The sequence below is a fragment of the Oryctolagus cuniculus genome, chromosome 2 (genome assembly GCF_051225735.1).
Source record: "Oryctolagus cuniculus isolate XC-2025 breed Fujian yellow rabbit chromosome 2, ASM5122573v1, whole genome shotgun sequence".
Classification (NCBI taxonomy): domain Eukaryota; kingdom Metazoa; phylum Chordata; class Mammalia; order Lagomorpha; family Leporidae; genus Oryctolagus; species Oryctolagus cuniculus.
Window position 1 is genome coordinate 115781686 of NC_142868.1, and position 23440 is coordinate 115805125.

Consider the following 23440-nt stretch of genomic DNA (forward strand, 5'->3'; position numbering starts at 1 on the left):
TTTTTTTTTAAGATCTATTCATTTTTTTATTTGAAAGGCAGAATGACACAGAGAAAGGGAGAGACAGAGAAAGATCTTTCATCCACTGGTTCACTCCCCAAATGCTCAGAACTGCTAGATCTCTACCAGACTGAAGCCAGGGTCTCCCACGAGTTTGGCAGGGGCCTGAGCACTTGGGTCATGCTCTGCGGCCTTTCCAGGTGCATTAGCAGGGAGCTGGATCGAAAGCAGAGCAGCCGGGACTTGAACTGATGCCCTGCTAGGGGATGCTGGTATTGCGGGCGGCAGCTTAACCCACTGTGCCACAATGCTGGCCTCATTATTGTGTTGTTAATTGAGCAGAGCAAAGTGCAGGATAGTGTGTAGAGTATGCTATTGTTTGTGTTGGAGAAGGATCTATGATATGTTACTGTTTGCTTGTCTATTTCTAAAGGCACCCAAGGAAGGGTCTGGGGAGGGAGATGAAGAGGTTTTATTGTATACATTTGTGGTTTTGATTTTTTAATTGTGAGAGTGTATTGCCTATTCAGAAAAAGTAAAATAAGGGCAGGCAGTTGACCTAGCAGTTAAAACTCAGGTTAAAACGCCCACATCCCGTACTGCACCCTTTATCAGAGTGCCTGGATTCGAATCCTAGCTCCACTCCTGATTCCAGCTTCCTGCTAATGCATGCCCGGGAGACGGCAGGTAATGGCTCAGGTTAGCTGAGTCTCTGCCGTCCACATGGGTAACCTGGATTGAGTTCCTGGCTCCCTGCTTTGTCCTGTCCCAGCCCTGGCCATTATGGGTATTAGGAGAATAAACCAGCAAGCGAGAGAGCCCTCTGTGTTTCTATCTACCTCTCAAATTAATTGCTTTATTAATTTTAAAAAGAATGAAGACTTCAAAAATATTTTTTAAAAAGAATTTAAACTAATTATTTTCCTTCCCCTCCCTCCCCATCTTATTTCTTTCCCATTCTCGTGTCCTGTCTCTAGCTCACCCCTGGGGGCTCAGAGAAGTATATCAACAGCTTGGATTACCTGCTGCAGGAGAAGAGGTGAGTGTGGGAGAAGACCCATCATGGCACTCACTCCTGTGGGTATGGCAGCGATTTCAGGACTCCCAGTGAACTCCTGCCGGAATAAAGCAGCCTCCCCCACCCACGCCCAGCGTGCCCGTGTCATCTGATGAATAACCACATGGGCTGGTAGCCAGGTCCAAGGGTGGCATCTCCAAGGCAGAAGGCTCCCAGACCCCCACCACGTAGGAAGCCCTCATTCCACCTAGGTTCCTCTCTCCACCTAGGTACCGTTCTGCCCAATTCATGCCAGTTTGGGGGTGTTCTGTTAGAGGGAAATGGAAAAGCAGGCAGCTTTGGGGCCAAGGTATACGACTTGACCATGGCCGTGAGTGTTATGCTGGATGGAGGAGAGACTTCCAGCACTTCCGGTGCCTGGTCCTGACCACGCACTGGAGCGGGCTTTGTTCCTTTTCCACCAGCACTTTATCTGTTTCACACCTGCCTCTCCCTGCTAGAACAGCACAGCATGTAGGAGTCGGTTTCTAAAGGAGCTTCTAGTTAACTCCTCTCTGCCCATAGCAGCTTCGAAAGGCAGCGCCGAGGGCGGAAGCCCTGTGTGATCAGCATTGGCAATCCCTCAGGGAGGCGCAGGCGGTGGTGAAAGAGTAGCTGTTGCTCTGTGCAGTTAAGACACCTGGCGATGGGGCCGACTTGCATCAAGGGGCTGTGTTGGGTGACAGCACCAGATTCCTGTGGTACACAGTAGACACCTGGCCCTGTGACGTGTCTGGGGGCAGCTGCTTGTGTGTCTGGGTCATTCTCCTGGGGATGTGACATGTGCCGAAGTTAAGGTAGGGAGGGCACAGGGCTGCAGTGGAGCACTTTGGTTCCCGCCTCACTGCACCTGCCAGGACAGATGCTCACTCGTCTTTCTTCCAGGGTTGCCCAGCCCCATGCTCTTGCCCACAGGAGAGAGGTAAACATATGTGTGGGCCAATTAGTTGATTTCTGCCTTTGTCCATCCCTGGCCCTCTGCCCACCCCAGAGTCATCTCATCTCCTCCATGCAGCTCCTCTGGGCCGTGTAGCCCAAGACTTTTGCTGTTCAGCTCCTGTACCTGAGTATATTCTCTCCCATCTAGATTGTAGATAAGGAAAGGGACTGTGTCTGTGTGCATCCCTGGGCTGTAGATACTTGAAAATGTTGGAGGAAAGCAAGCAGGAGGAAAGCCGTCACTCCTGGCCAGTGCACCTGGCCTTGGGAGGTGCTTGCTCTGTCTTAGCTCAGAACACCACACACTCTGGGCTGACACAATAGTTATTTGTCACAGCTCTAGAGACTGGAAGTCCAAGATGAAGGTTCTGGCCCATTCAGGTCCTGGTGGAGAGAAACAGCAGCCAGCAGTCGGCTGCCTTCTTGCTGCGTCCTCTGGAGTCTCGTTTTATAAGGACGCTGATGCTATCAGATCAGGGCCCACACCCTGTGACCTCACTTAACCTTAATCACCTTCCTACTCCAAGTGCAGCTACACTGAGGGCTAGGACTTCAGCGTGCAACTGCAAACGTTCAGTCTCAAGCACTGTGTGTGGGCCCCTCTTCAGGCAAGGGATACGGTATGCAGCTGAAGGGGCAGCCCCTGGCCATCTGGAAATGCAACACAATGATTCCGGTCTTTGCCATGCTGTGAGGTTGCCACGAGGGGCCCAGAATAGTGGAGCTCGCTTCCCAGAGATATGCTTGTCCTTGAGCGTTGCAGGATACGGTGTTTTCCTGGTGGGGAGGGTGACGGCTCCTGTAAAGATGGCTGGGTCAGGACCTGCCGCTGCTCCTGGCCGCCCAGGATGAGAAAGCTCAGTGCTGTGAGTCAGGACAGCAGGCCAGATATGAGAGCTTTAAGCAGCCATGCTTTCCCACATGTTTAAGAAAAGGCACACCACTGCCTTTGCAGAATCGGACAGGAGGGGTGAGAGGGTAACAGCACTGAAGTGGGGCTGGGAAGGGGCCCATACCCAGGAGGTCCCTGGGAGGAGAGGGATGGGGCTGTTCCTGGGGCTGTTGGCAGGGTGGCGGGATGCTGGAGCCTGTGTGTGGAAGAGGGATGCAGAATTGGACGCGGTATCTGAGCCTGCTCACTCTCTGCTGGAAGTCATACAGTTAGGAGTGGAGCTCCTGGGCTGGAGGGGAGGTATCTGGGAGCTGAGGTCCTGAAGGCACAGCCAGGGTGAGCACCTGGAGGGGTGCACAGGGGCTGGGGAAGCTCCCAGGCTCCCTCAACAGCTTGTGGGAACCGGGACAGGAAGGCTGAAGGGTGCATTGGTCTCCTCTCTGGGTTTGTGGGTCAGGAGGTCAGGGCTCTGGCAAGACAATGGTGGGTGCACAGGGCCTCGGTGGATGCTGTTTGAAAAGGGAGGTGAGGTACCCAGCTGGTAGGAGAAAACCAAAGGCCTAAGGGTAAAAGGTAGGGAGAGACCAGGAATGAGCAGGGGCTGGAGGGCTGCCCTTTGTGGCGGCAGAGTCAGGCCAGGAGTCAGAGACACCCAGGAGCCAAGGGCCCTGGACTCCCCCCGTCGTGCAGCTGGGACCCAGGGAGAGCAGAAGAACCAGGCCCAGGCCTAGGTGTATGTTAGCATTCGAATGCCAGAACAAGGTGCGCAGATAAGCACACACTTGCGCTAAAACGCCTTCCTTCAGGCCTTTCTGCTCACCCGAGGCAGCACTGTTCACGCAATGCACCCGCCACCCCCAAACCCAAACTGGAGAGCCTTGGTGCAGGGCGGCCAGAGCTGCACAGCCTTCTGGTCCCTAGGCCTGGTCATGTTTCTGGGAGGGCGGGGTGTGGGGGAGCTGAAGTCCAGAGATAAGGCTGGACGCCCGGGGCAGCACTGACACTGGCTTTGGCTGTCTCCTCCCCGCAGGGAACAGGCCCTGGAACAGGAGCGAGAGCAGCTGCTCCTGCAGAGCTGTCTGGACCTTGACTCCTTGGATCTCAATGAAGATCAAGTGTCACTCACACCCGAGCACAGGTGAGGCCCAGGGGCTAGGCAGTCACCTCTGGAGGTCAGGGGCTTAAATGCCAACCCACCCTTGGCTCTGGACAGTTTTCTGCAGCCATCTGCGTACCGCTCGTGAGGACTAAGGCTGCCACATCCATTCATCCGTTCAGGAAATAGCCAGCACCCACTGTGCATCACAGTCTAGTGTGGGCCTTTGAGAACACAGAGATCATAAAACAACCTGCTCTGCCCCAATTATCTGCCCGGATCTCTTGGGGAAATACACAAACCCACAGTCTAGCAGAAAACTGCCTTTTAAGGGAAAATTACAGGCACGTGACATTTTCATCCTCCCCTGTCTGGGAAGAATAAGGTAGCTCTTGGAGTGCTGTCATCTGGGGCTCTGCCGGCCCTGATTTAATTGGGCCATTGGCTGGTAGGAGGGCTGGATTGATCTGCTCCGCGGAGACGCGGCGATGCCCGGGGACCACAATTGAATCTACCTTCAGGGTACGTTTTCCATCTGTCTCGGTCCTTTCAGCCTGTTATTACAGCGCCACGGACCAGGCAGGCTGATGCACCACTAAAACCTCTCTCACTGTTCAGGAGGCTGGCAGTCTGAGATCAGGGTGTCAGCCAGCGAGGGTGAGCTCCGGGGAGAGCCCACCTCCAGGCTGCACACTGTTGACTTTTTGTTAAGTCTTCAAGCGGCAGGAAGGAATTGGAGAACTCTCTGGGTTTCTTTTATAATCCCACTAATCCCACTCATGTGGGCACCACCCTCCTGATCTAGTCACCTCTCAAAGGCCCCACCTGAAAGTAATGCCATCACATTGGGGATAAGGGTCTGTCTTTCTTTTCTTCCTCTCTTCCTCCATTCCTCCCTTCCTTCCTTCTTTCCTTTTTTAAGGTTTAGTTGAAAAACAGGGTTAGAGAGAGGGAGAGACAGAGAGATTGTTCATCCACTGGTTCACTCCCCAAATGGCCATAACATCCTGGCTGGGCGAGGCTGAAGCCAGGAGCCAGGAGCCAGGAGCTTCATCCAGGTCTCCCACGTGGGCGCAGGGACCTAAGTACTTGTGTCCCCAGAGAGAAGTCATGGGGTCCTTGTCTTCATGCAAGAAAGAATTCAGGCATGAGACAGAGAGCAAAGTAACAAGGTTTTACTGGGGACAGGGCATCCGTCAGAATGGAAGGGACGGAGAGAGGGAGAGAGAGCGCCCAGTCACTCAGACTGGGGAAAGCAGGGTTACATAGTTAAATGGAGAGAATAGGGCTGCAGGCCTTGCGGACGGCTCAGCAGAGAGCAGAGAGGAGAGCGCCATCTTTGTTTAGACTCCTGGTTTTTAAGGGAGTCTCTTTACCCCCTCCCCCTTCTCCAGGACAAAGGGTTTGTTGAGTGTAAATTAGGAAATTCCTTCCCAAGTTTGTTATCAGACGGGGGAGTCTTGCTGGTGCTGGGCCAAGGGGCTCCTCTAGGGTGTGTATCAGGCCAGGGAGTTTTCCGTGGGGGAAGGGGGACCACCTGGCAGGTTCTCAGGGTCTGGGCAGGACTTTGAAATGCATTTGCAGAGCTGCTGTAGATGGCGGTTTCCTTAGGCTCTTTTCACACACATAGGCTGGTTTCTGACTTCCTGACACATTTGAGGAGTGAACCAGAGGATGGAGGATTCTCTCTCTCCCTCCCTCATCCTCCCCCCCACCCACTTCTCTCCCTCTGTCACTCAGTCTTTCAGGGTTGGCATCTGGCCTGCAACAAGGTGAGCCTGGGAGTCCCTGTGTATAAATGACAAAGCTGTGAAACAATGAGGTCACTTGAGGAGCCACAACAGAGAAGAGGAGGGGTTCCGGGGTGCAGGGCCATGGCATTTGAAGAGGAAGCAGAGGAAAACCAGAGAGCAGAGCGCTGGGCAGCTGGAGGGTCAGAAACCACGGAGATCAGGGCGGTCAGCTAGCCTAGCAGTTATGACACTGGCATCCCACATCAGAGTACCTGGGTTTGATTCCCGGCTCCAGCTCCTGGAAATCTGACAACGCAGATCCTCGCAAGTATTCGGGTTACTGTCACCCACAGGGGAAACCTGAACTGAGTTCCCAGCTCCTGGCTTCAGGGACGCCTTCCCCTACCACCACCATTTGGGGAGTGAACTAGCAAATGAAAGTTTGCTCACTCTCTTGCTCTGTCTCCCCCATCTGTCTCTCTGCCTTGCAAATTAAAAAGACAATAATAAAGAAATAAAAAGTCGAGATCACGGTGGCCTTGACCAGAGCAGCTCAGGTGGGCTGCTGCGAATAGGTTCATGGGAGGACAGGGGAGAAGAGAAAAATGGGGAGTGACTGGAGGCGGAAGTGGGATCAGGGTATGCTGGTGGCTGTGTTGTCTTTCCTTTCTTCCTGTCTCTTTCATGGAGGAGGTAGTCCCATGTTTGGATGCTAATGGGCATGCCACAGGCCTGTGGAGTTGGGGTGGAAGGTGAACTTCAGGAAGTACATTCCAAGGAGGCCCTGGGTGGGCCACTGGAGAGGAGTGGCCTCAGCCACATGCCCTGGCTGGTCTGCTGTCCAGGCCCTGCTTTCTAAGCCTGCATGTATGAGGGGCCCTCAAAAAGTCTGTGGAAAAATACAATTACAAGGTAAGTTTATTTTGGTATAAAAAATTTTGAAATCCGTACATCATTTTTTCATAGTGAATATTTCCTGTGACCTTCTTGAAGACCCCTTATATAATTGGCTTTCAAAATGTTTTGCACCAAGATAAACTTATCTTTTCCGTGAACTTTTATAGAATTGTATATGTATATATGTCTACATGTATTTAAAAAACAGAGCAACAGAGAGGGAGAGGGAGAAACAGAGAAAAGAGAGACACATCTTTCATCTGCTGGTTCACTCCCCAGATGCCAGCTACAGCCAGGGTTAGGCCAGGGCAAACCCAGGTCTCTAACATGGGTAGCCGGAACCCAAGTACCCAGGCCATCTTCTGTTGCCTTCCCAGGTGCATTAGCAGGGAGCTGGATTGGAAGCAGAGCAGCTGGATCTCAAACCAGCACTCTCATGCTGACCTTGTAAGTGGCGGCTTAACCCACTGTGCCACAAGGCTGGCCCCTCTGTAGATTTTTTTGAAGGTTTGTTGTGTTTAGGAGAGGTCCAGGCTGGGGTGGGTGAAACACTGACATATACTCTGAGTTAGCAGCTGTGTCCAGTTTCCTGAGTGACAACTTAGGAAGTGACAACCCCACCCTTCCTCGGGGACCCGTGTCGTTAGGGTCCCCCAATGCTTTACACTGTGAGTCTTGTTAGAGTAGCCCAGAGATGCCCACGTGCAGTGCCTCGGCTGGCCGTAGGCGTTTTTCTCTTGTTTTTCTAATCTCCTTCTGTTTACCACAATGGTCAACAGACTTTTCCTGTCGAGTTTTTGAGAGTAAATATTTTAGGCTCCAAGGGCCAGGCAGTGTCTGTGGCGGTGACTCAACTGTGCCGTGGCTGCGTGAAACCCCCCACGAATGACAGGTCAGTGGGTGCAGCCGTGTCGCAGCAGGGCGGCGTTGGCAGATGCAGGCGATGATGGGCAGCAGCCAGCTCACAGGCTGCGGTCAGCCTGACCCAACCTGGGGCGATCCCCGCCTCCAGACTGGTCGCAGTCTTCACTGTGGATCTGTGGATGTGTTCGGGTTGAAGCAGTCATCCCAGACAGCCAGAGAGAGGGCTCCTCCCACACTGCCCGGAGACCCAGGGGAAAGTTAGGGCAGAGTCACAGGCAGACCCCAGGAGGGCAGGTGCTGGTTCCTGCGGGCTGTGTCGGGAAGAGTCTGCCGGATGTGGTGGAACAGGAAAGCTGAGTGGAATCAGCAAGCCGAGGGCCACTGGGCCTCCCCCAGCCTGAGCGCCTTGGTGGCATCCTGTGTGACCGATCTCTCAGTTCCTGGGTTCTCCACTCACTGGATAGAAAGCCTTGGAATTAAACCTTTTAAAAATGCCCAAACACGAATAGTAATTCTCACTCTTCACCTTTCTACCGTGTCCATCCAGGATTCTGGATGCCAGGGTTGGGTGTTTTGAAATCCCTGCCTGTGCAGCTGACTGAAATCACTGATCGTTGTCTGGGCACGTGATGTTTTTCCAGGGGTGCTCCGAGAAAGCCTCTTTGATGGCGGCTGCTTTGAGGTGGTGGTTTTGATGTGGAATCATTTTTGCTGGGACTCTTCAGCCTTCTGCAAAATAAAAAAAGCCTCACTGATAGACCAAGGCCACAGCCACTTCCATGCCTGAATGGGGCTGAGGAAGTGAGGTGTGGGGTGGGGGTGGGCAGGGAAGGGGTGCAGGTCAGGAAGGGACGAGGGGGAGGGCGGGGGCTACCCATCCTCTGTCAGACAGGCCGGCCTGTGTGTGTCATAACCGCTCATAGAAGGGACCCCTGGACATCCACAGCAGAGTGTCTGCCCATACTCAGAACTGGCTTGCATCTCAAACAGGCGCCATCCTAAGTTTTCTCCTTTCTTAAAGTCAAAAGACTGTGATGTGTGCTGAGACCGGGGTGGGGGTGGGGGTGGAAGTGGATGTCTAAATGACAGCGTCATCCTCCGTGCACAGGAAATCTTCAATTAGACTTGTACGAGTCATCTCAGAACTCCTAATAATGCACATGCATTATCGTTAATATCACAAAAGTCTCTTTGAGCGATGGTTTGGGGGACAGGGCTAGAATGCCTTCACAGCTGAGTCTGTGTCTTACAGACTTTAAATAACCCATTCACTTCCTCTTAACTGTGAAAGCAACGTAGGAAGCAATAGATACTGTACCTCTAACAGCAAAGACACGAACAAAACAGAAAATTACTTTGCCATTTGTGGGGTGGTTTGCTGAGACTGCTTCTAAAAGCCTACAGGATCAGAATTTTCCTGGATTTCCATCATTGTTCTCATTCATGGTGCCATTTCATCCTTAGGATGGCCCTGTGCAGTGGGTAGTCACTTGGCCAAACAGCAAGGCCGATTTCACCTAGCCGACCTGGCTGGCCTGCTGGCCGTAGGCTCGGCTGGTTGTGGCCCAGTTCTGATGGGGACCAGGCTGCTGCTCTCCTGGTCTCCTCAGCTAATGGACCCTGCTGGGGACCTTGATCTGGGCTGTCTCCTGGTGAGACAGGAGGGCACAGTGTCTGTAGTGTTTTATTTTGTTGTCATTATTGCTGTGTGTGTGTCCTGTTGCTACAGTACCAAGCAGAGCAGCCTTATGAAGGAAACAGGAAATGCCTCTTCTGCGTCTCCCCTCCCCAATTGTTTCCTTTGGGGTGACCCTAGATCTTAGTTGAGTGTATCCTATGTGTGTGGAGTATTGTATGTGCCTCTTACGTTTGAGTGTGTGCCTGCGTATACAGCACTCCTCCCCATCGATGGTTTTGTTTTCTGAGGTTTCACTCACCCACAGCTAGCCCTGTCCGAGAATATGACGGGAAGCCCAGAAATGAGCAGTTTGCACTTTTTAAGCTGGGTGTCGCCCTGCCGATGAGCTCACTCACTGCCCCGGCGCGTCCCACCAGGGACACGGAGCATCCGTTTGTGCAGCATTTCTGGGCTGTATGCACTCCCCACCCGTTAGTCACTTGGTGCCCTCTCGGTTATCAGATCAGCTGTCAGGACATCACCGTGCTTGTGTTAAAGTAACCCTTATTTTACTTAATCACAGCCCCAAGTGCAGGATTCTTGATGCTAAAGAGAAGCCTTAAAGTGCTTCCTTTCAGGGAATAAAAAGAAAAAGAAAGAAAGCAAGCTCTCAACTCTTAACAGGGAAAGAAAAATTACTGTATACTGCAATTGCGAAGCTCCGCGGAAGAGCAGATCTGGCTGTGAAATTGTGAGGGAAGAAAGGGAACTCACGCTAGTTTTGCTGACACACCTCAAACTGCAGGAGGTGCATCCGCAATGCATAAGTGCCTGGATGAAATGGAAAAGGCGCTCAGTGATAGGGTTTGGTTCTATCTGTGGCTTCGGGCATCCACCGAGGGTCTTAGAACATATCTTATGTGGATAAGGGGATTGCCGTTTAGGTACAGACACATGGGCGCACAGATTCTTGTCATTTTCTCCCACACGTGTGCTGTGGTCAGCCGTCCACGCCAGTCCTATATCATGTAGGGACTTAGCTCATTCTCGGACATCGTCTCAACTGCCTCCATTTTTTCTACCCCCATTTCGGTAGGACGTGAAGTCCCAATGGTCCCCTCTCTGAAGGAGTTCCTTGTTCCTCCCCCACCCATGGCCCGGTTCAGTGCTGCTCCATCAGACTCTTGGGCGGGACAGGGCCCGAGGATCTGAATTCCAGCAGGCCCCCTGGGTGTCCTCATGATGGCTAGAGCTTGAGGCCTGCTGGCCCAGAAGGAGCATCCAGGCTCCCGCACCTACCCCTGAGACCCTCCCACTGCTTCGTGGTTCTGCCCATGCTGCCCCCTAGGCCAGCGCCTGCTCCCAACACTCAGGATGACTTTCCTGATCCCGGATGCACCTAGCACTTCTGTCCCCTACCCATCAAAGCACCATGTAAGCCATCTTTTGGCCAATCACTGGCCAGAGGCATTGCAGTGGTTTGCTTGCTTTTCCTGGGTGGCTTGTGCCTGACTCAGCCTTCAGCACCTGGCATCACAGACATGCAGTGAAAGTCTGACCTGGCCAGAGCCAGTGGGTGGGGCTTGAGCAGGAACCACGTCTCCTGGCCCTCAACTCCTGCCCTGAGGGAGGCATTGGACACCCTGACAGAATGGCAGAGTGGGGGCTCCTCAGCCTGTGTCTCATGGTCTCCTCCTCCATCAGCTGGCGGCACTGTCCCCCCTGACCTGCAAGGGAGACCACAGAGCAGGGGTGCCCAACTCCACCTGGCTTTCCATGGGGCCCTCTCCATGCTGCAGCCCCCGGTGCTCCTCTGATCCCCACTGTCCTGCCCCTTGCTTTGCCAGGATGCTGGTGGAGAAGTTCTCCGTGTCGCTGCAGGCCATCCCATCAGTACATCCAGGAGAGACCGTGTTTCTGCCTAGACACCACCCTCTGCCCTGTGCCCTGGACTCCTCACAAATGGAGCCACACAGCCACCTGGAAGGGCTGTTTCTCAGGTGGGTGCGCATGGGGTCAGGTAGAGGGAGTGGGCATTGGTAGTCAGGGCCCCTTCCTCATGGATCCCAGGGATGGGAGCCACTCAAGGGTGGGCATTGTGATGTAGTGGTTAAGCCACTACTTGGGCCACCCACATTCAGCTTCCAGGCCAGCTTCCTGCTGATGCGCACCCTGGGGGGTGGCAGTTAATGGCTTAGTTCCTGCCACCCACGTGGAAGACCTGGGTGAAGTTTCTGGCTCCTGGCTTTGGCTGTTTTGGGCATTTGGATAGTGAGCCGGCAGATAGACCATCTGTCATCTGTATCTCTCCGTGTCACTCTGCCTTTCAAATAATTTTTTAAATTATTTTTTTGAAAGGCAGAGCAACAGACAGACAGACAGACAAGCAAAGATCTTCCATCTGCTGGTTCACTCCCCAAATGCCAGGGCCAGGCCATGCTGAAGCTGGGAGCCTGGAACTCAGTCCCGGCCTCTCACGTGGGCAGCAGAGAACCAAGTCCTGGAACCATCACCTGTTTCCTACCAGGGTGTTAAGCATTAGCAGGAAGATGGATCAGGGGCAGAGGTGGGACTCACACCAGATTTGGGACATGGGAGTCCCAAGTTGGGGTTTAACTGCTGTACCACAGTGCCTGTCCCCCAAAATCAATTTATTTTTTTTTAAATGGCCACCCTAAATAAGGAAATCCAAAGTGATGTTTTGGCCAATCTTCACATGTCAACTTTTAGAAATGTGACCATAGTTGCATGTATATGCTTACAATGTTTAATGATTTCAATGCCTATCCTTTAAAAATCCTACATTATTGCAAACACCCAGCCGTGCGTTTGTGTGTGCATGTTGCTTTCTCATCCCCCGTGCCGCGGTTTCCTGTAACAGTCTGAGTCAGACTGGTCCTGTGGGTCTCCATCAGCGCAGGGGCCTCTCTCTGGGCCTCCCAGAGCGTATGATGGTCACTTCCCTCTGTGGTAGTCCCCCCCGCCACCGCTGCCCACTATGCATGGTTTCCTAGTTTCCTGCAGTTTCAGTTAGCCACAGGCCAAACACTCGCAATCCAAAAATACTAAATGGGCAATTCAAGGGATGAGGCAGTTCGTAAGTTTTAAATGGCAGGCCATTCTGGGTAGTGTGATGAAATTGCCGTGGGCTGAGTTAGCCTAAAATTAATCTCTCTCCCTGACGTGTCCCATATCAAAATCTCATGCCATGCTGCTCCACTCTGCCCCAGACATAGCCCCTCCTGTTGTACACGGTACTCACACTGTAACCACCACCATCTGCCAGTCACTCCGTAGCTGTCTGGGTTATCAGATCAACCTCCATGGTACTGCAGTGCCTGTGTTCAAGTCGCCCTCATTTTACTTCTTAACGAACCCCAAAGCACGAGGATCCTGATGCTGGCAATTCACCTACGGCAAAGGAAAACTGTAAATGCTTCCTTTAAGTGAAAAGGTAAAAGTTCTCAATTTAATAAGGAAAGTAAGGGGCCAGTGTTGTGGCGTAGCAGGTAAAGCTGCCACCTGTGGTGCTGGCCTCCCACAGGGGCACTGGTTCATGTCCCAGCTACTCCACTTCCAATCCAGCTCCCTGCTAATGCACTAGAAAGTAGCAAAAAATGGCTAAAGTGCTTGGGCTCCTGCACCCACGTGGGAGACCTGGAAGAAGCTCCTGGCTCCTGGCTTCAGCCTAGCTCAACCCTGGCCATTACGGCCATCTGAGGAGTGAACCAGTGGATGGAAGAGCGCTAGCTCTCTCTCTCTCTCTCTCTCTCTGCCTCTCCCTACCCTCTATAACTCTTTCAAGTAAATAAATAATTTTTGTTTAAAAAAAGGGAAAGAAAAAACTGTATGTTGAAGTTGCTGAGCTCTATGGAGGAATGAATCTTCCGTGATATTGTGAAGAAGGACATAGAAATTGATGCTGTTCTTGCAGTCGCAACTCAAAGTGCCAAAATTAGGGCCAGAATGCATGATAAGTACTTAGTTAAGTTGGAAAAGGCATTAAATGATAGAATTGGCACTCTCTGCTGTTCTGAACATCCACTGGGGGTTTTGAAACACATTCCCCACGGATAAGGGGGTTGCTGTATTTGTTGGAGACACAGCTCTCCTCTCTTGCATTGATGACAATGCAAGAGTCCGTCCCCAGCCCCAGGACAGCTGCCCTGTTCCACTTTTCTGGGGTAAATTCTGAACAGTATCACGTAACCACTGAGTAGGTGGATGAGTTTTGAAAGATTTACCACGTTAATATCCAATACTTGCAATTATGAGCTAATGCATCCAAGAACAAGAACAAGAAGGAATCTTCAGGATCCAGGGCAATGGCTGGCCAGACTAGCGCCCTGCTGGGTTGGTTGTCAAGGGGATGGAGAAGGGGCCAGCCCACTTGGAGAGAAGCACAAAGGTGGGGCTGCTTCTATGGCCTCTTTGGCCACATCAGGACTTAAAACACAGGAGTTAGGGCCCGGTATTGTGGCATAGTGGGTTAAGCCACTGCCTGTGATGCCGGCATCCCATATAGGCACCTATTCGTGTCCCAGCTGCTCTACTTCCAATCTAGCTCCCTGGTAATGTTCCTGGGAAAGCAGTGAAAGATGGCCCAAGTGCTTGGGCCCCTGCACCCTCATGGGAGACCTGGAATAAGTTCCTGGCTCCTGGCTTCAGCCTGGCCCAGCCCTGAGTGAACCAATGGATAGAAGATTGTGTGTGTGGCCGGCGCCGCGGCTCACTAGGCTAATCCTCCGCCTAGCGGCGCCGGCACACTGGGTTCTAGTCCCGGTCGGGGCGCCGGATTCTGTCCCAGTTGCCCCTCTTCCAGGCCAGCTCTCTGCTGTGGCCAGGGAGTGCAGTGGAGGATGGCCCAAGTGCTTGGGCCCTGCACCCACATGGGAGACCAGGAGAAGTACCTGGCTCCTGCCATCGGATCAGCGCGATGCGCCGGCCGCGGCGGCCATTGGAGGGTGAACCAATGGCAAAGGAAGACCTTTCTCTCTGTCTCTCTCTCTCACTGTCCACTCTGCCTGTCAAAAAAAATAAATAAATAAAATTTAAAAATAAAAAAAATAAAAAAAAGAAGATTGTGTGTGTGTGTGTCTCCTTTCTCTGTCTCTGTAACGCTGCCTTTCAAACAAATAAATGAATCTTTTTTTTTTTTTTAATTTTTTTTTTGACAGGCAGAGTGGACAGTGAGAGAGAGAGACAGAGAGAGAAAGGTCTTCCCTTGCCGTTGGTTCACCCTCCAATGGCCGCCGCTGCAGCCGGCGCACCGCGCTGATCCGATGGCAGGAGCCAGGAGCCAGGTGCTTTTCCTGGTCTCCCATGGGGTGCAGGGCCCAAGCACCTGGGCCATCCTCCACTGCACTCCCTGGCCATAGCAGAGAGCTGGCCTGGAAGAGGGGCAACCGGGACAGAATCCGGCGCCCGGACCGGGACTAGAACCCGGTGTGCCGGCGCCGCAAGGTGGAGGATTAACCTAGTGAGCCACGGCGCCGGCCTCAAATAAATGAATCTTTAAACACACACACACACAAGTCCTCATCTTTTTCCTGGCTACTTAAGGGCTTCCTTATGTTTATTACATTCCTTCTAAGTCCATCTTACTTTTTAATATAAAGATTACTCTTAATGTTTTGACATATTTCCTTTATAGGTGTCTCTCGTGGCATATCCTAAGCACATCTAAAGGCAGAGTGAGCTGTAGGATGTACCCCTGTGTACCCATATCTTACCTTCCACAAGGACCGGCTCAAAGCCAGTCCTATCATGGTCTATCCCTTCCCACATCATCTCCTTAAGACTGCCTAAACAAATCTGCTAACACATAACTTAATCTGTAAATATTTCAGTTTGTGTCTCTAAAGCCTAGGACTCTATTTTAAGTGTAACTTTAATATCATTATTACACCCCCAAAATAGTAATTTATTTATTTGCATTTTATTTGAAAGGCAGAAACAGAGAAAGAAACAGATGCCCCAACAGCCAGGGCTGGGCCAGGCTGAAGCCACAATGCCACCTAAATCTGGACCTCCCAAATGGTAGGCAGGGACCTAAATAGTTCAGCCATCATCTCCTGCTTCCAAGGGGGCACATTAGCAGGAAGCTGCATCAGAAAGAAGTGGGAGAGCCAGGACTTGAACCGGCATTCCAGGATGGGATGCAGGCATCTCAAGCAGCCTTTTAAGTGCTGTTCCAAATGCCCACCCCTAATTTCTTAGTGTCATTTGTATAGGTCAGTGTTCAGACTCCCTCCATTGTTTTATAATTTTTTTAGAATTATTTTATTTATTTGAAAGACAGAGTTAGAGAGAGAGATAAAGCCAGAGAGAGAGGTCTTCCATTCCGCTGGTTCACTCCCCAAATGACCACAACAGCCAGAGCTGGGCTGATCTGAAGCCAAGAGCCAGGAGCTTCTTCCAGGTCTCCCACATGGGTGCCGGGGTCCAAGGACTTGGGCCACCTTCTACTGCTTTCCCAGGTCATAGCAGAAAGCTGGATTGGAAGAGGAGCAGCTGGGACTTGAATCGGCGCCCACATGGGATGCCGGCACTGCAGGCTTGGGCTTTAACCAACTGTGCCACAGCGACGGCCCCTATAAATATTTTTGTAAGTGGTTTTCATCAGGATCTGAACAGATCCAAACACTGCAGTTAGACAATGTGATGCCAAAGGCGAAATACTAGTGCAGGGGCTAGTGTTGTGGTGCAGTGGGTTAAACTGCTGCCTGCGGCACCAGCAACCCCTATAAACACCAGTTCAACTCAAGGCTGCTCTGCTTCCCATCCAGTGTCCTGCTATTGTGCCCAGGATAGCAGTAAAAGATAGCCAAGCACTTGGGCCCCTGCCACCCACACGGAAGACCCAGATGAAGTTCTAGGCTCTTGGCTTTGGCCTGGCCCAACCCTGGCCATTGCAGCCATTTGGGGAGTGAACCAGCAAATGGAAGATCTCTCTCTCTCTGTATCTCTCCCTCTCTCTTCTGTAACTCTATGTTTCAAATAAGTGAATAGACCTTTAAAAGAAGGAAATACTACTGCACTGTATTGCTGCTCTAACGCATTTTACTATTCTTATTTTTTTGGACATCTATGTTATTTCCAGATCTTTTGGACAATGTGGTAGAGAATATTCTTATACATAGATATGTATCCGGAGGTTTAGAATATACTTCTAGCTGTGATGTGAGATCATTCTGTCTGAGATATCACCATCGAAAAAACTTCACATTGATGTATTGAAAAGGCAGTAATTAAAGAGATGATGCAGGCTGGGCACTTGGCCTAGTGGTTAGGATGCCCGCATCCCACATCAGAACCACCCAGTTTGATACCCAGCTCCGGCTCCTGACTTCGGCTTCCTGCTAGTGCGAACCCTGGGAAGCAGCGGTGATGGCTCAAGGAGTTGGATTTGCCTGGGCTGAGTTCTCAGCTCCCAACTTCAGCCTTGTTCAGTCCAGCTGTTTTGGGCGTTTGAGGAGTGGACCACTAGATGGAAGTGTTCTCTGTCTCTCTCTGCCTCTCTAATACATACATACATACATACTATTTTTAAAGAACAGTTGGGATCCACATTTGGTGTAGCAGTTAAGATGCCACTAAGGACTTCCAAATCCCATATAGAATGTCTGGATTCAAGTCCCAGCTCCGCCCCTGATTCCAGCTTCCTGCTGATGCACACCCTGGAAGGTGGTGGGTGGTGGCTCAAGTCCTTGGGTCTCCGACACCCATATGGAAGACTTGGACTGAATCCTAGGCTCCCAGCTTTAGGCTCAGCCCTGGCTGTTGTAGCCATCCGAGGAGTGAACCAGTTAGTATATGGGCGATCTCATCTGTTTCTGTTTCTCTTTTTGTCTCTCTGGTTTTCAGATAAATAAAAAGAATTTTTAAAAAGAGGTGATGAAAGGGGGGAACGAAAGAGAATGAAGGAAAAAGATAGTGGAGCTGGAGAAAGGAGAGGGGCAAAGGCTGGGCCAGCAGGAATTGGAGCGGAGGAGAGCAGAGAAAGGAGGCATCTTCCTGCGCTGCCTTGGCCCGGAGTTTGTGCTGACAGCAGGTTTTCTGTGCAGGCCTGGCTGGCAGGCAGGATGTGTTTGACAGATGAGATGGCCCATGGCGCGGTGACCTGGGATCAGAGCAGCCTTGCCAAATGGGGCCAGGTGGCCGCCCAGCTTCCCTGGAGCCAGGAATTCAGCCCCTCCTCCCTCCGATATGCTCATGCTGCACAGTGGGGAAGGTGATGCCAGCGCCTGCGACTGCAGTCTTGAGAAAGCTGCAGGCCACTTGCTGGAAGAATGCCCGGGCCCCTGTAGCCTCCCGGGCCCCTGCAGGGCAGTGCGTAAGGGCCACTTCCTGGAGGTCACCATTTAACCTTGGGTCATCTTTCACTTCCTGTTTGTGTCCAGGATTTCAAGTGCAGACACGCGGCACAAGAGTGGGGGCAATGGTAGTCTCTCAGTTACGACCCATGGAATTCAGCCAGAAGCACGGCCCCACAGGAGGGGCCAAGTGACTGCATCTCTCTCTCTCTCTCTCTCTCTCTCTCTCTCTCGTAGATTTATTTACTTGAAAGGAGGAGATACAGAGATGGGGGTAGAGAGAGATCTTCCATCTACTGGTTCACTCTCCAAATGGTTGAAACAGCTTGGGATGGACCAGACTGCAGCTAGGAGCGAGGGACTCCATCTTGGTCTGTCCCATGTGGGTGGCAGGGGCCCAGGCACTTGGGCCATCTTCTTCTGCTTTCCTAGGTGCATCAGCAGGGAGCTGGATTAGAAGTGGAGAGGCCCGACGCTCACATGGGATGCCAGCATTGAAGGCACTGGTTTAACCCACTGCATCACAGCACCTGCCTGCCCCGATTATGTCTCTGAAGAAGCAGTTGAGTCAATTCTTGCCATGCAAAAAGTTAACATTTTCTGAGCAGATGGTTTTTTATTTTCCTCATTTCTTCTGTATTTCTTCCTACAATGAACATGTATCATTTCTTAAAAAAAAATTTATTTATTTGAAAGACAGAAGAAGAAACAGAGAGTGAGAGAGAGGTCCTCCATTTGCAGGTTCACTCCCAAATGGCTGCAATGGCCGGGGCTGGCTGGGCAGAAACCGCAAACTAGGAGCTCCTTCCAGGTCTCCCACATGGCTGCAGGGGCCCAATGACTTGGGGCCATCCTCCGCTGCTTTCCCAGGAGCATTAGCAGGGAGCTGGATTGGAAGTAGAGCAGCCAAGACTCAAACGGGCAGCCATAGGGGATACCAGCACTGCAGGAGGCAGCTTCACCCACTATCCCCCAATGCCAGCCCCTTCGTATCATTTCTGTTATTAGAAGGGAATTCTATTCTATTGAGCCGGTGCCACGGCTCAATAGGCTAATCCTCCGCCTGTGGCGCCGGCACACTGGGTTCTAGTCCCGGTCGGGGCGCCGGATTCTGTCCCGGTTGCCCCTCTTCCAGGCCAGCTCTCTGCTATGGCCCGGGAGTGCAGTGGAGGATGGCCCAAGTACTTGGGCCCTGCACCCACATGGGAGACCAGGAGAAGCACCTGTCTCCTGGGTTCGGATCAGCGCGGTGCGCCAGCCACAGTGGCCATTGGAGGGTGAACCAACAATAAAGGAAGACCTTTCTCTCTGTCTCTCTCTCTCTCACTGTCCACTCTGCCTGTCAAAAAAATAAAAAAAAAAAGGGGGGGGGGATTCCGAACCCTGTCTTGTAATAGATTCTCTTCATCTGAACCAACTGTGAAATGTAGACACAGATCACGCAAGCCCCTTGTCTGGGGTTGCACATCAAGTACTGCAGACTTGTCGTCTGGGCCCAAGTGGCCTCCCCGTGAACGGATGCAGGATCCTGTGCAACTGGAGATGGTCTGGACGACCTCCTCTCATCCTCTCATCCATCACCAGGCAGGATGCATGACCTCAGGTCAGTTCCCTGGGACCGAAGTCAAAGGCCTGGATGACAGAAGCCAGTACCAGCCAATTCCAGGAGCTGAACTCCTCCCTCCTCCCTCAACAGCAGCCCTTGAAGGAGATCCAGTCTTCCTGAGTGGAAGAGTATGTGTCAGGACCAGACCCACAAACCGCACAGCTCAGGGCAGAAGCCAACTTGTGCAAGGCTGGAGATTGCCTGCCCTGCTCAGTTCATCGCAAGCTCCCCGAGGCGCTTTCAGGAGTGTCGGGGCACACGTTTGTCCTGTGGATGCACCTGCCACCATGGTTGTGAGGACTACACACTCCCCCAGGCCAGGCCTACCACGTGGATGCTTCAGCAGGCAGGAAGAGGCAGGAGGCAGAGGGGTCCGAGATTTGTTGACCTCAATGGCGCTTGTGCACCGCTTCTCCCTGAGGCCCACAGCCCCTGGTTTGTTGTTGTTGTTGTTGTTGTTGTTGTTGTTTTGCCACAAATCCCTCTCCTTCCTGGAGGAAGATGACCAGGTTGAAGTGCAGGTGAAGTGTATTTGTCTAGACTGGAGTGTCGACTAGGCTAGGACTTCCTACTGGCTGCCAGTAGGGAGCCCCAAGAAGAGAGAACAAGAGGAGGCAGCGATGACCTTGACTGTGGCTGGGGTCCCTGGGCTTCTTGCCCAGGTTGTACTTACGTCTCTTTAAAGAAAGAAAAGAAAAAAAGCAGGGGCAGGCTGGCGTTTGGCATAGCAGTTAAGGCTTTGCCTGGAGGCTCCTGTTCCATTTCAGAGTGCCTGGGTGCGAGTCCTGGTCCTGCTTTCCATCCAGCTCCCTGCTCATGCAAACTCTGGGAGGCAGCGGACAATGGATCAAGGATCTGGAACCTTGGCACTCACGTGAGAGCCTCAGATGGAGTTCTAGGCTCTTGGCTTCAGCCTGGCCCAGCCCTAGCTGTTGCAGGCATTTGGAGAGTGAACCAGCAGATAGAAGATCTCACTCTGTCTCTTTCTGGGTCTGTCTCTCCACGGATGAAGGGTCTCTGTCTCTGTGTGTCTTTCTTTTTTTTTTTTTTTTTTTTTTTTTTTTTTTTTTTTGACAGGCAGAGTGGACAGTGAGAGAGAGAGAGACAGAGAGAAAGGTCTTCCTTTTTGCCGTGGGTTCACCCTCCAATGGCTGCCCCGGCCGGCGCACCGCGCTGATCCGATGGCAGGAGCCAGGTACTTATCCTGGTCTCCCATGGCGTGCAGGGCCCAAGCACTTGGGCCATCCTCCACTGCACTCCCTGGCCACAGCAGAGAGCTGGCCTGGAAGAGGGGCAACCGGGACAGAATCCGGCGCCCCAACCAGGACTAGAACCCAGTGTGCCGACGCCACAAGGCGGAGGATTAGCCTAGTGAGCCACGGCGCCGGCCTCTGTGTGTCTTTCAAATAAAAATTTAAAAATAATTTAGAAAATTTAGAAAAAGAAAAAGTGGCCGGCGCCGCGGCTCACTAGGCTAATCTTCCGCCTTGCGGCGCCAGCACACCGGGTTCTAGTCCCGGTTGGGGCGCCGGATTCTGTCCCGGTTGCCCCTCTTCCAGTCCAGCTCTCTGCTGTGGCCAGGGAGTGCAGTGGAGGATGGCCCAAGTGCTTGGGCCCTGCATCTACATGGGAGACCAGGAGGAAGCACCTGGCTCCTGGCTTTGGATCAGCGCAGCGCTCCGGCCTTAGCGACCATTTGGGGGGTGAACCAAACTTTTCTGTCTCTCTCTCTCACTGTCTAATTGCCTGTCCAAAGAAAGAAAGAAAGAAAGAAAGAAAGAAAGAAAGAAAGAAAGAAAGAGAAAGGAAAGGAAAGGAAAGGAAAGGAAAGGAAAGGAAAGGAAAGGAAAGGAAAGGAAAGGAAAGGAAAGGAAAGGAAAGGAAAGGAAAGGAAAGGAAAGGAAAGGAAAGGAAAGGAAAGGAAAGGAAAGGAAAGGAAAGGAAAGGAAAGGAAAGGAAAGGAAAGGAAAGGAAAGGAAAGGAAAGGAAAGGAAAGGAAAGGAAAGGAAAGGAAAGGAAAGGAAAGGAAAGGAAAGGAAAGGAAAGGAAAGGAAAGGAAAGGAAAGGAAAGGAAAGGAAAGGAAAGGAAAGGAAAGGAAAAGAAAAGAAAAGAAAAGGAAGAAAAAGAAAAAGCAGGGGCCGGTGCTTTGGTATAGCAGGTAAAGCCACCGCCTGCAGTGCCGGCATCCCATATGGGTGCCGGTTCGAGACCCTGCTGCTTCACTTCTGATCCAGCTCTCTGCTATGGCCTGGGAAAGCAGTAGAAGATGGCCCAAGTGCTTGGGCCCCTGCACCCACATGGGAGACCTGGAAGAAGCTCCTGGCTCCTGGCTTCGGATTGGTGCAGCTCCAGCCATTGCAGCCATCTGGGGAGTGAACCAGCAGATGGAAGACCTCTCTCCTTCTGTGTCTCTGCCTCTACCTCTCTGTAACTCTGCCTTTCATATCAAATAAATAAATCTTTATTAAAAAAAAAAAAAGAAAGAAAAGAAAAAGCAGGGGCTGTGGAGGGGAAGCCTCATCCGTTGTTTGTTTCTGTTCTACGCAGGCATTTTATTGAAACTTTGATTTGAGTAACTTGGCAGAGGGCCAGCAACAGAGCCCATGTAAATAACTATGCTTAGTGTTTATCCTTCTGCCATCACTCGGGATCCCAAGGCATGCAGAGACTGTGCCCTCGGGACTGCTGCCCGCGAAGTAGATGAGGAGGGAGAGGCTGCAAGAATCCTCCCTGGACGTTGTCAGGGACAGAAATGCCAGGGAGATGGCTGGAGCTCCCCCAGTTCTGTGCCGACTTGTTTGTGTGTTTCCCTTCCGGGCCGATTCCCTCCCTCCCCGCCTTCTGCTCCAGTGGGCGGCCAGGGGCGGGCTGGGGGTGGGGTGGACGCAGACATCTGCCCTCTGTCATTGCTGTCGCGGCTGGGGATTAGCAGGGCTCTGGCTGTGGCTGCGCCCCATGCTCCTCTCATCTCCAGTCATGGCTAAGGGACCTGGGTGGGAACCTCCCTTCCCTGGGGTCCTCGAGGGTGACAGCTGTGTGCCTCACGCTCAGCCAGGCCTGTGTGGCACCTGCTATCCCCCACCCCACCCCCACTTCTCACTCCAAAATCCTCTGGCATTCTCAGCATAACTTCTGACCTCAGCATTGGCCTAAGCGCGGACGAAGGCACCCGCTTGGGCCCAGGGACGGCCTTCTTGACGTGGAAGCATGACGCGGGATTTTGTAAATCTGATAACATCTGATTGAATCGCCCGCAGCTTTTGAGCTTCCCCTGCATGCTCCTCCATTGCTTCCCTTTTCCCCTGCTGTGCACCCAGCCAGGGCAGTGTGTGTGCCAAGAGAGGATCCTTACGGCACACTTGAGGTTACCGAGGTTACCAAGGTTACTGCATGCCATGGTGACCAGGTGGAGGCTCATGCGGTTCTGCGGAAAGGAAGCAGCACTCCCCTGGTGCCAGGCGGGCGGGCACCACACCGGCTCGTGACCCAGCCTGCACCGGAGACAGCCCATGAAGCTCTACACGGCTCCTTGAAAGCTGTTCACTCGCGTTCGCTCCAAGGAAGAGCAGGACTGTGTCTTTGCCGGCGCTCTCTCTCTCCCGAGATCTTACAGATGAGACCCAGCCCAGCAGCAGTGGACTCAGAGGCAGACGGATCATTCTGCGGCAGGAACTCGGCTGCGAGGCCTGCTTAGCAGGAGGAAGACGTTGCAACCCCAGGACATCTCTCACGCAGAGCAGCAGCTGCAAATGTGTTACTCTGAGCCAACGGAGGCTTGTACCACCACCCCACTGGGAAACTGGCAGAGCGCCCGCTCGCCCACCGCACCACGCCAGCTTCTCCTAAGTGCCCCTGGAGCTCCAGCCTCCTCGACACATGGCCTCTGCTGGGGTCCTGCCAATTTGCAAGGCCCTCCAGACTTTGTTTACTTGGGTATTGTGCATGTACTTGAAGGCATTGCCTGTCAGGGTCAGCCCGCAAAAGTATCCGTGTGACCAGGCACGTGGGGCAAAGTGGCGTGTGCCAGCAGCCCGGGGCCTCACGCGTGTTTGGATGTACACATCAGGGTCTGTTTTCCAGTGGTAAACTTCGTAAGCCCAGGAACAAAGATGCTTTCTCCTCTGAACTTAAATGACTTGGAAAAAAACACACACACTTTGCAAACTGCCTGGACATCCTCAAGGAGACAGCAGCTTGGCTTGGGGGATCTTTACTGTGGAGCGTTCTGTTCCTGGCAGATTAAAGTCCTATGTCCTTTTTTAAAAAAGGAGAAAACGGAGGAGGATGAGGAAGAGATGGAGGGACGAGGGGAAAAAGGAAGAGGTTGGACTAACCAAGGAAATTTCTACCTAGGGTCGGGACGTTAAATTCTATCTATCTGAAATGTTCTTGGTGTGGATCTGGCCATTGAAATGGAGAACA

At 52.3% G+C, this 23440-nt stretch overlaps 1 protein-coding gene across 3 annotated transcripts in view; it reads left to right on the plus strand.

Moving 5' to 3' along the window:
* The window catches only part of FAM178B (family with sequence similarity 178 member B), a 118591-nt gene that overhangs the window by 17705 nt on the left and 77446 nt on the right, over positions 1-23440 (plus strand). For all 3 annotated transcript variants that reach the window (XM_017339843.4, XM_017339829.4, XM_008253681.5), the window contains exons 4-6: positions 978-1039; positions 3919-4026; positions 10944-11096. In XM_017339843.4, the coding sequence (XP_017195332.4) occupies positions 978-1039; positions 3919-4026; positions 10944-11096 (323 nt within the window). The remainder of the gene's footprint in view (positions 1-977; positions 1040-3918; positions 4027-10943; positions 11097-23440) is intronic.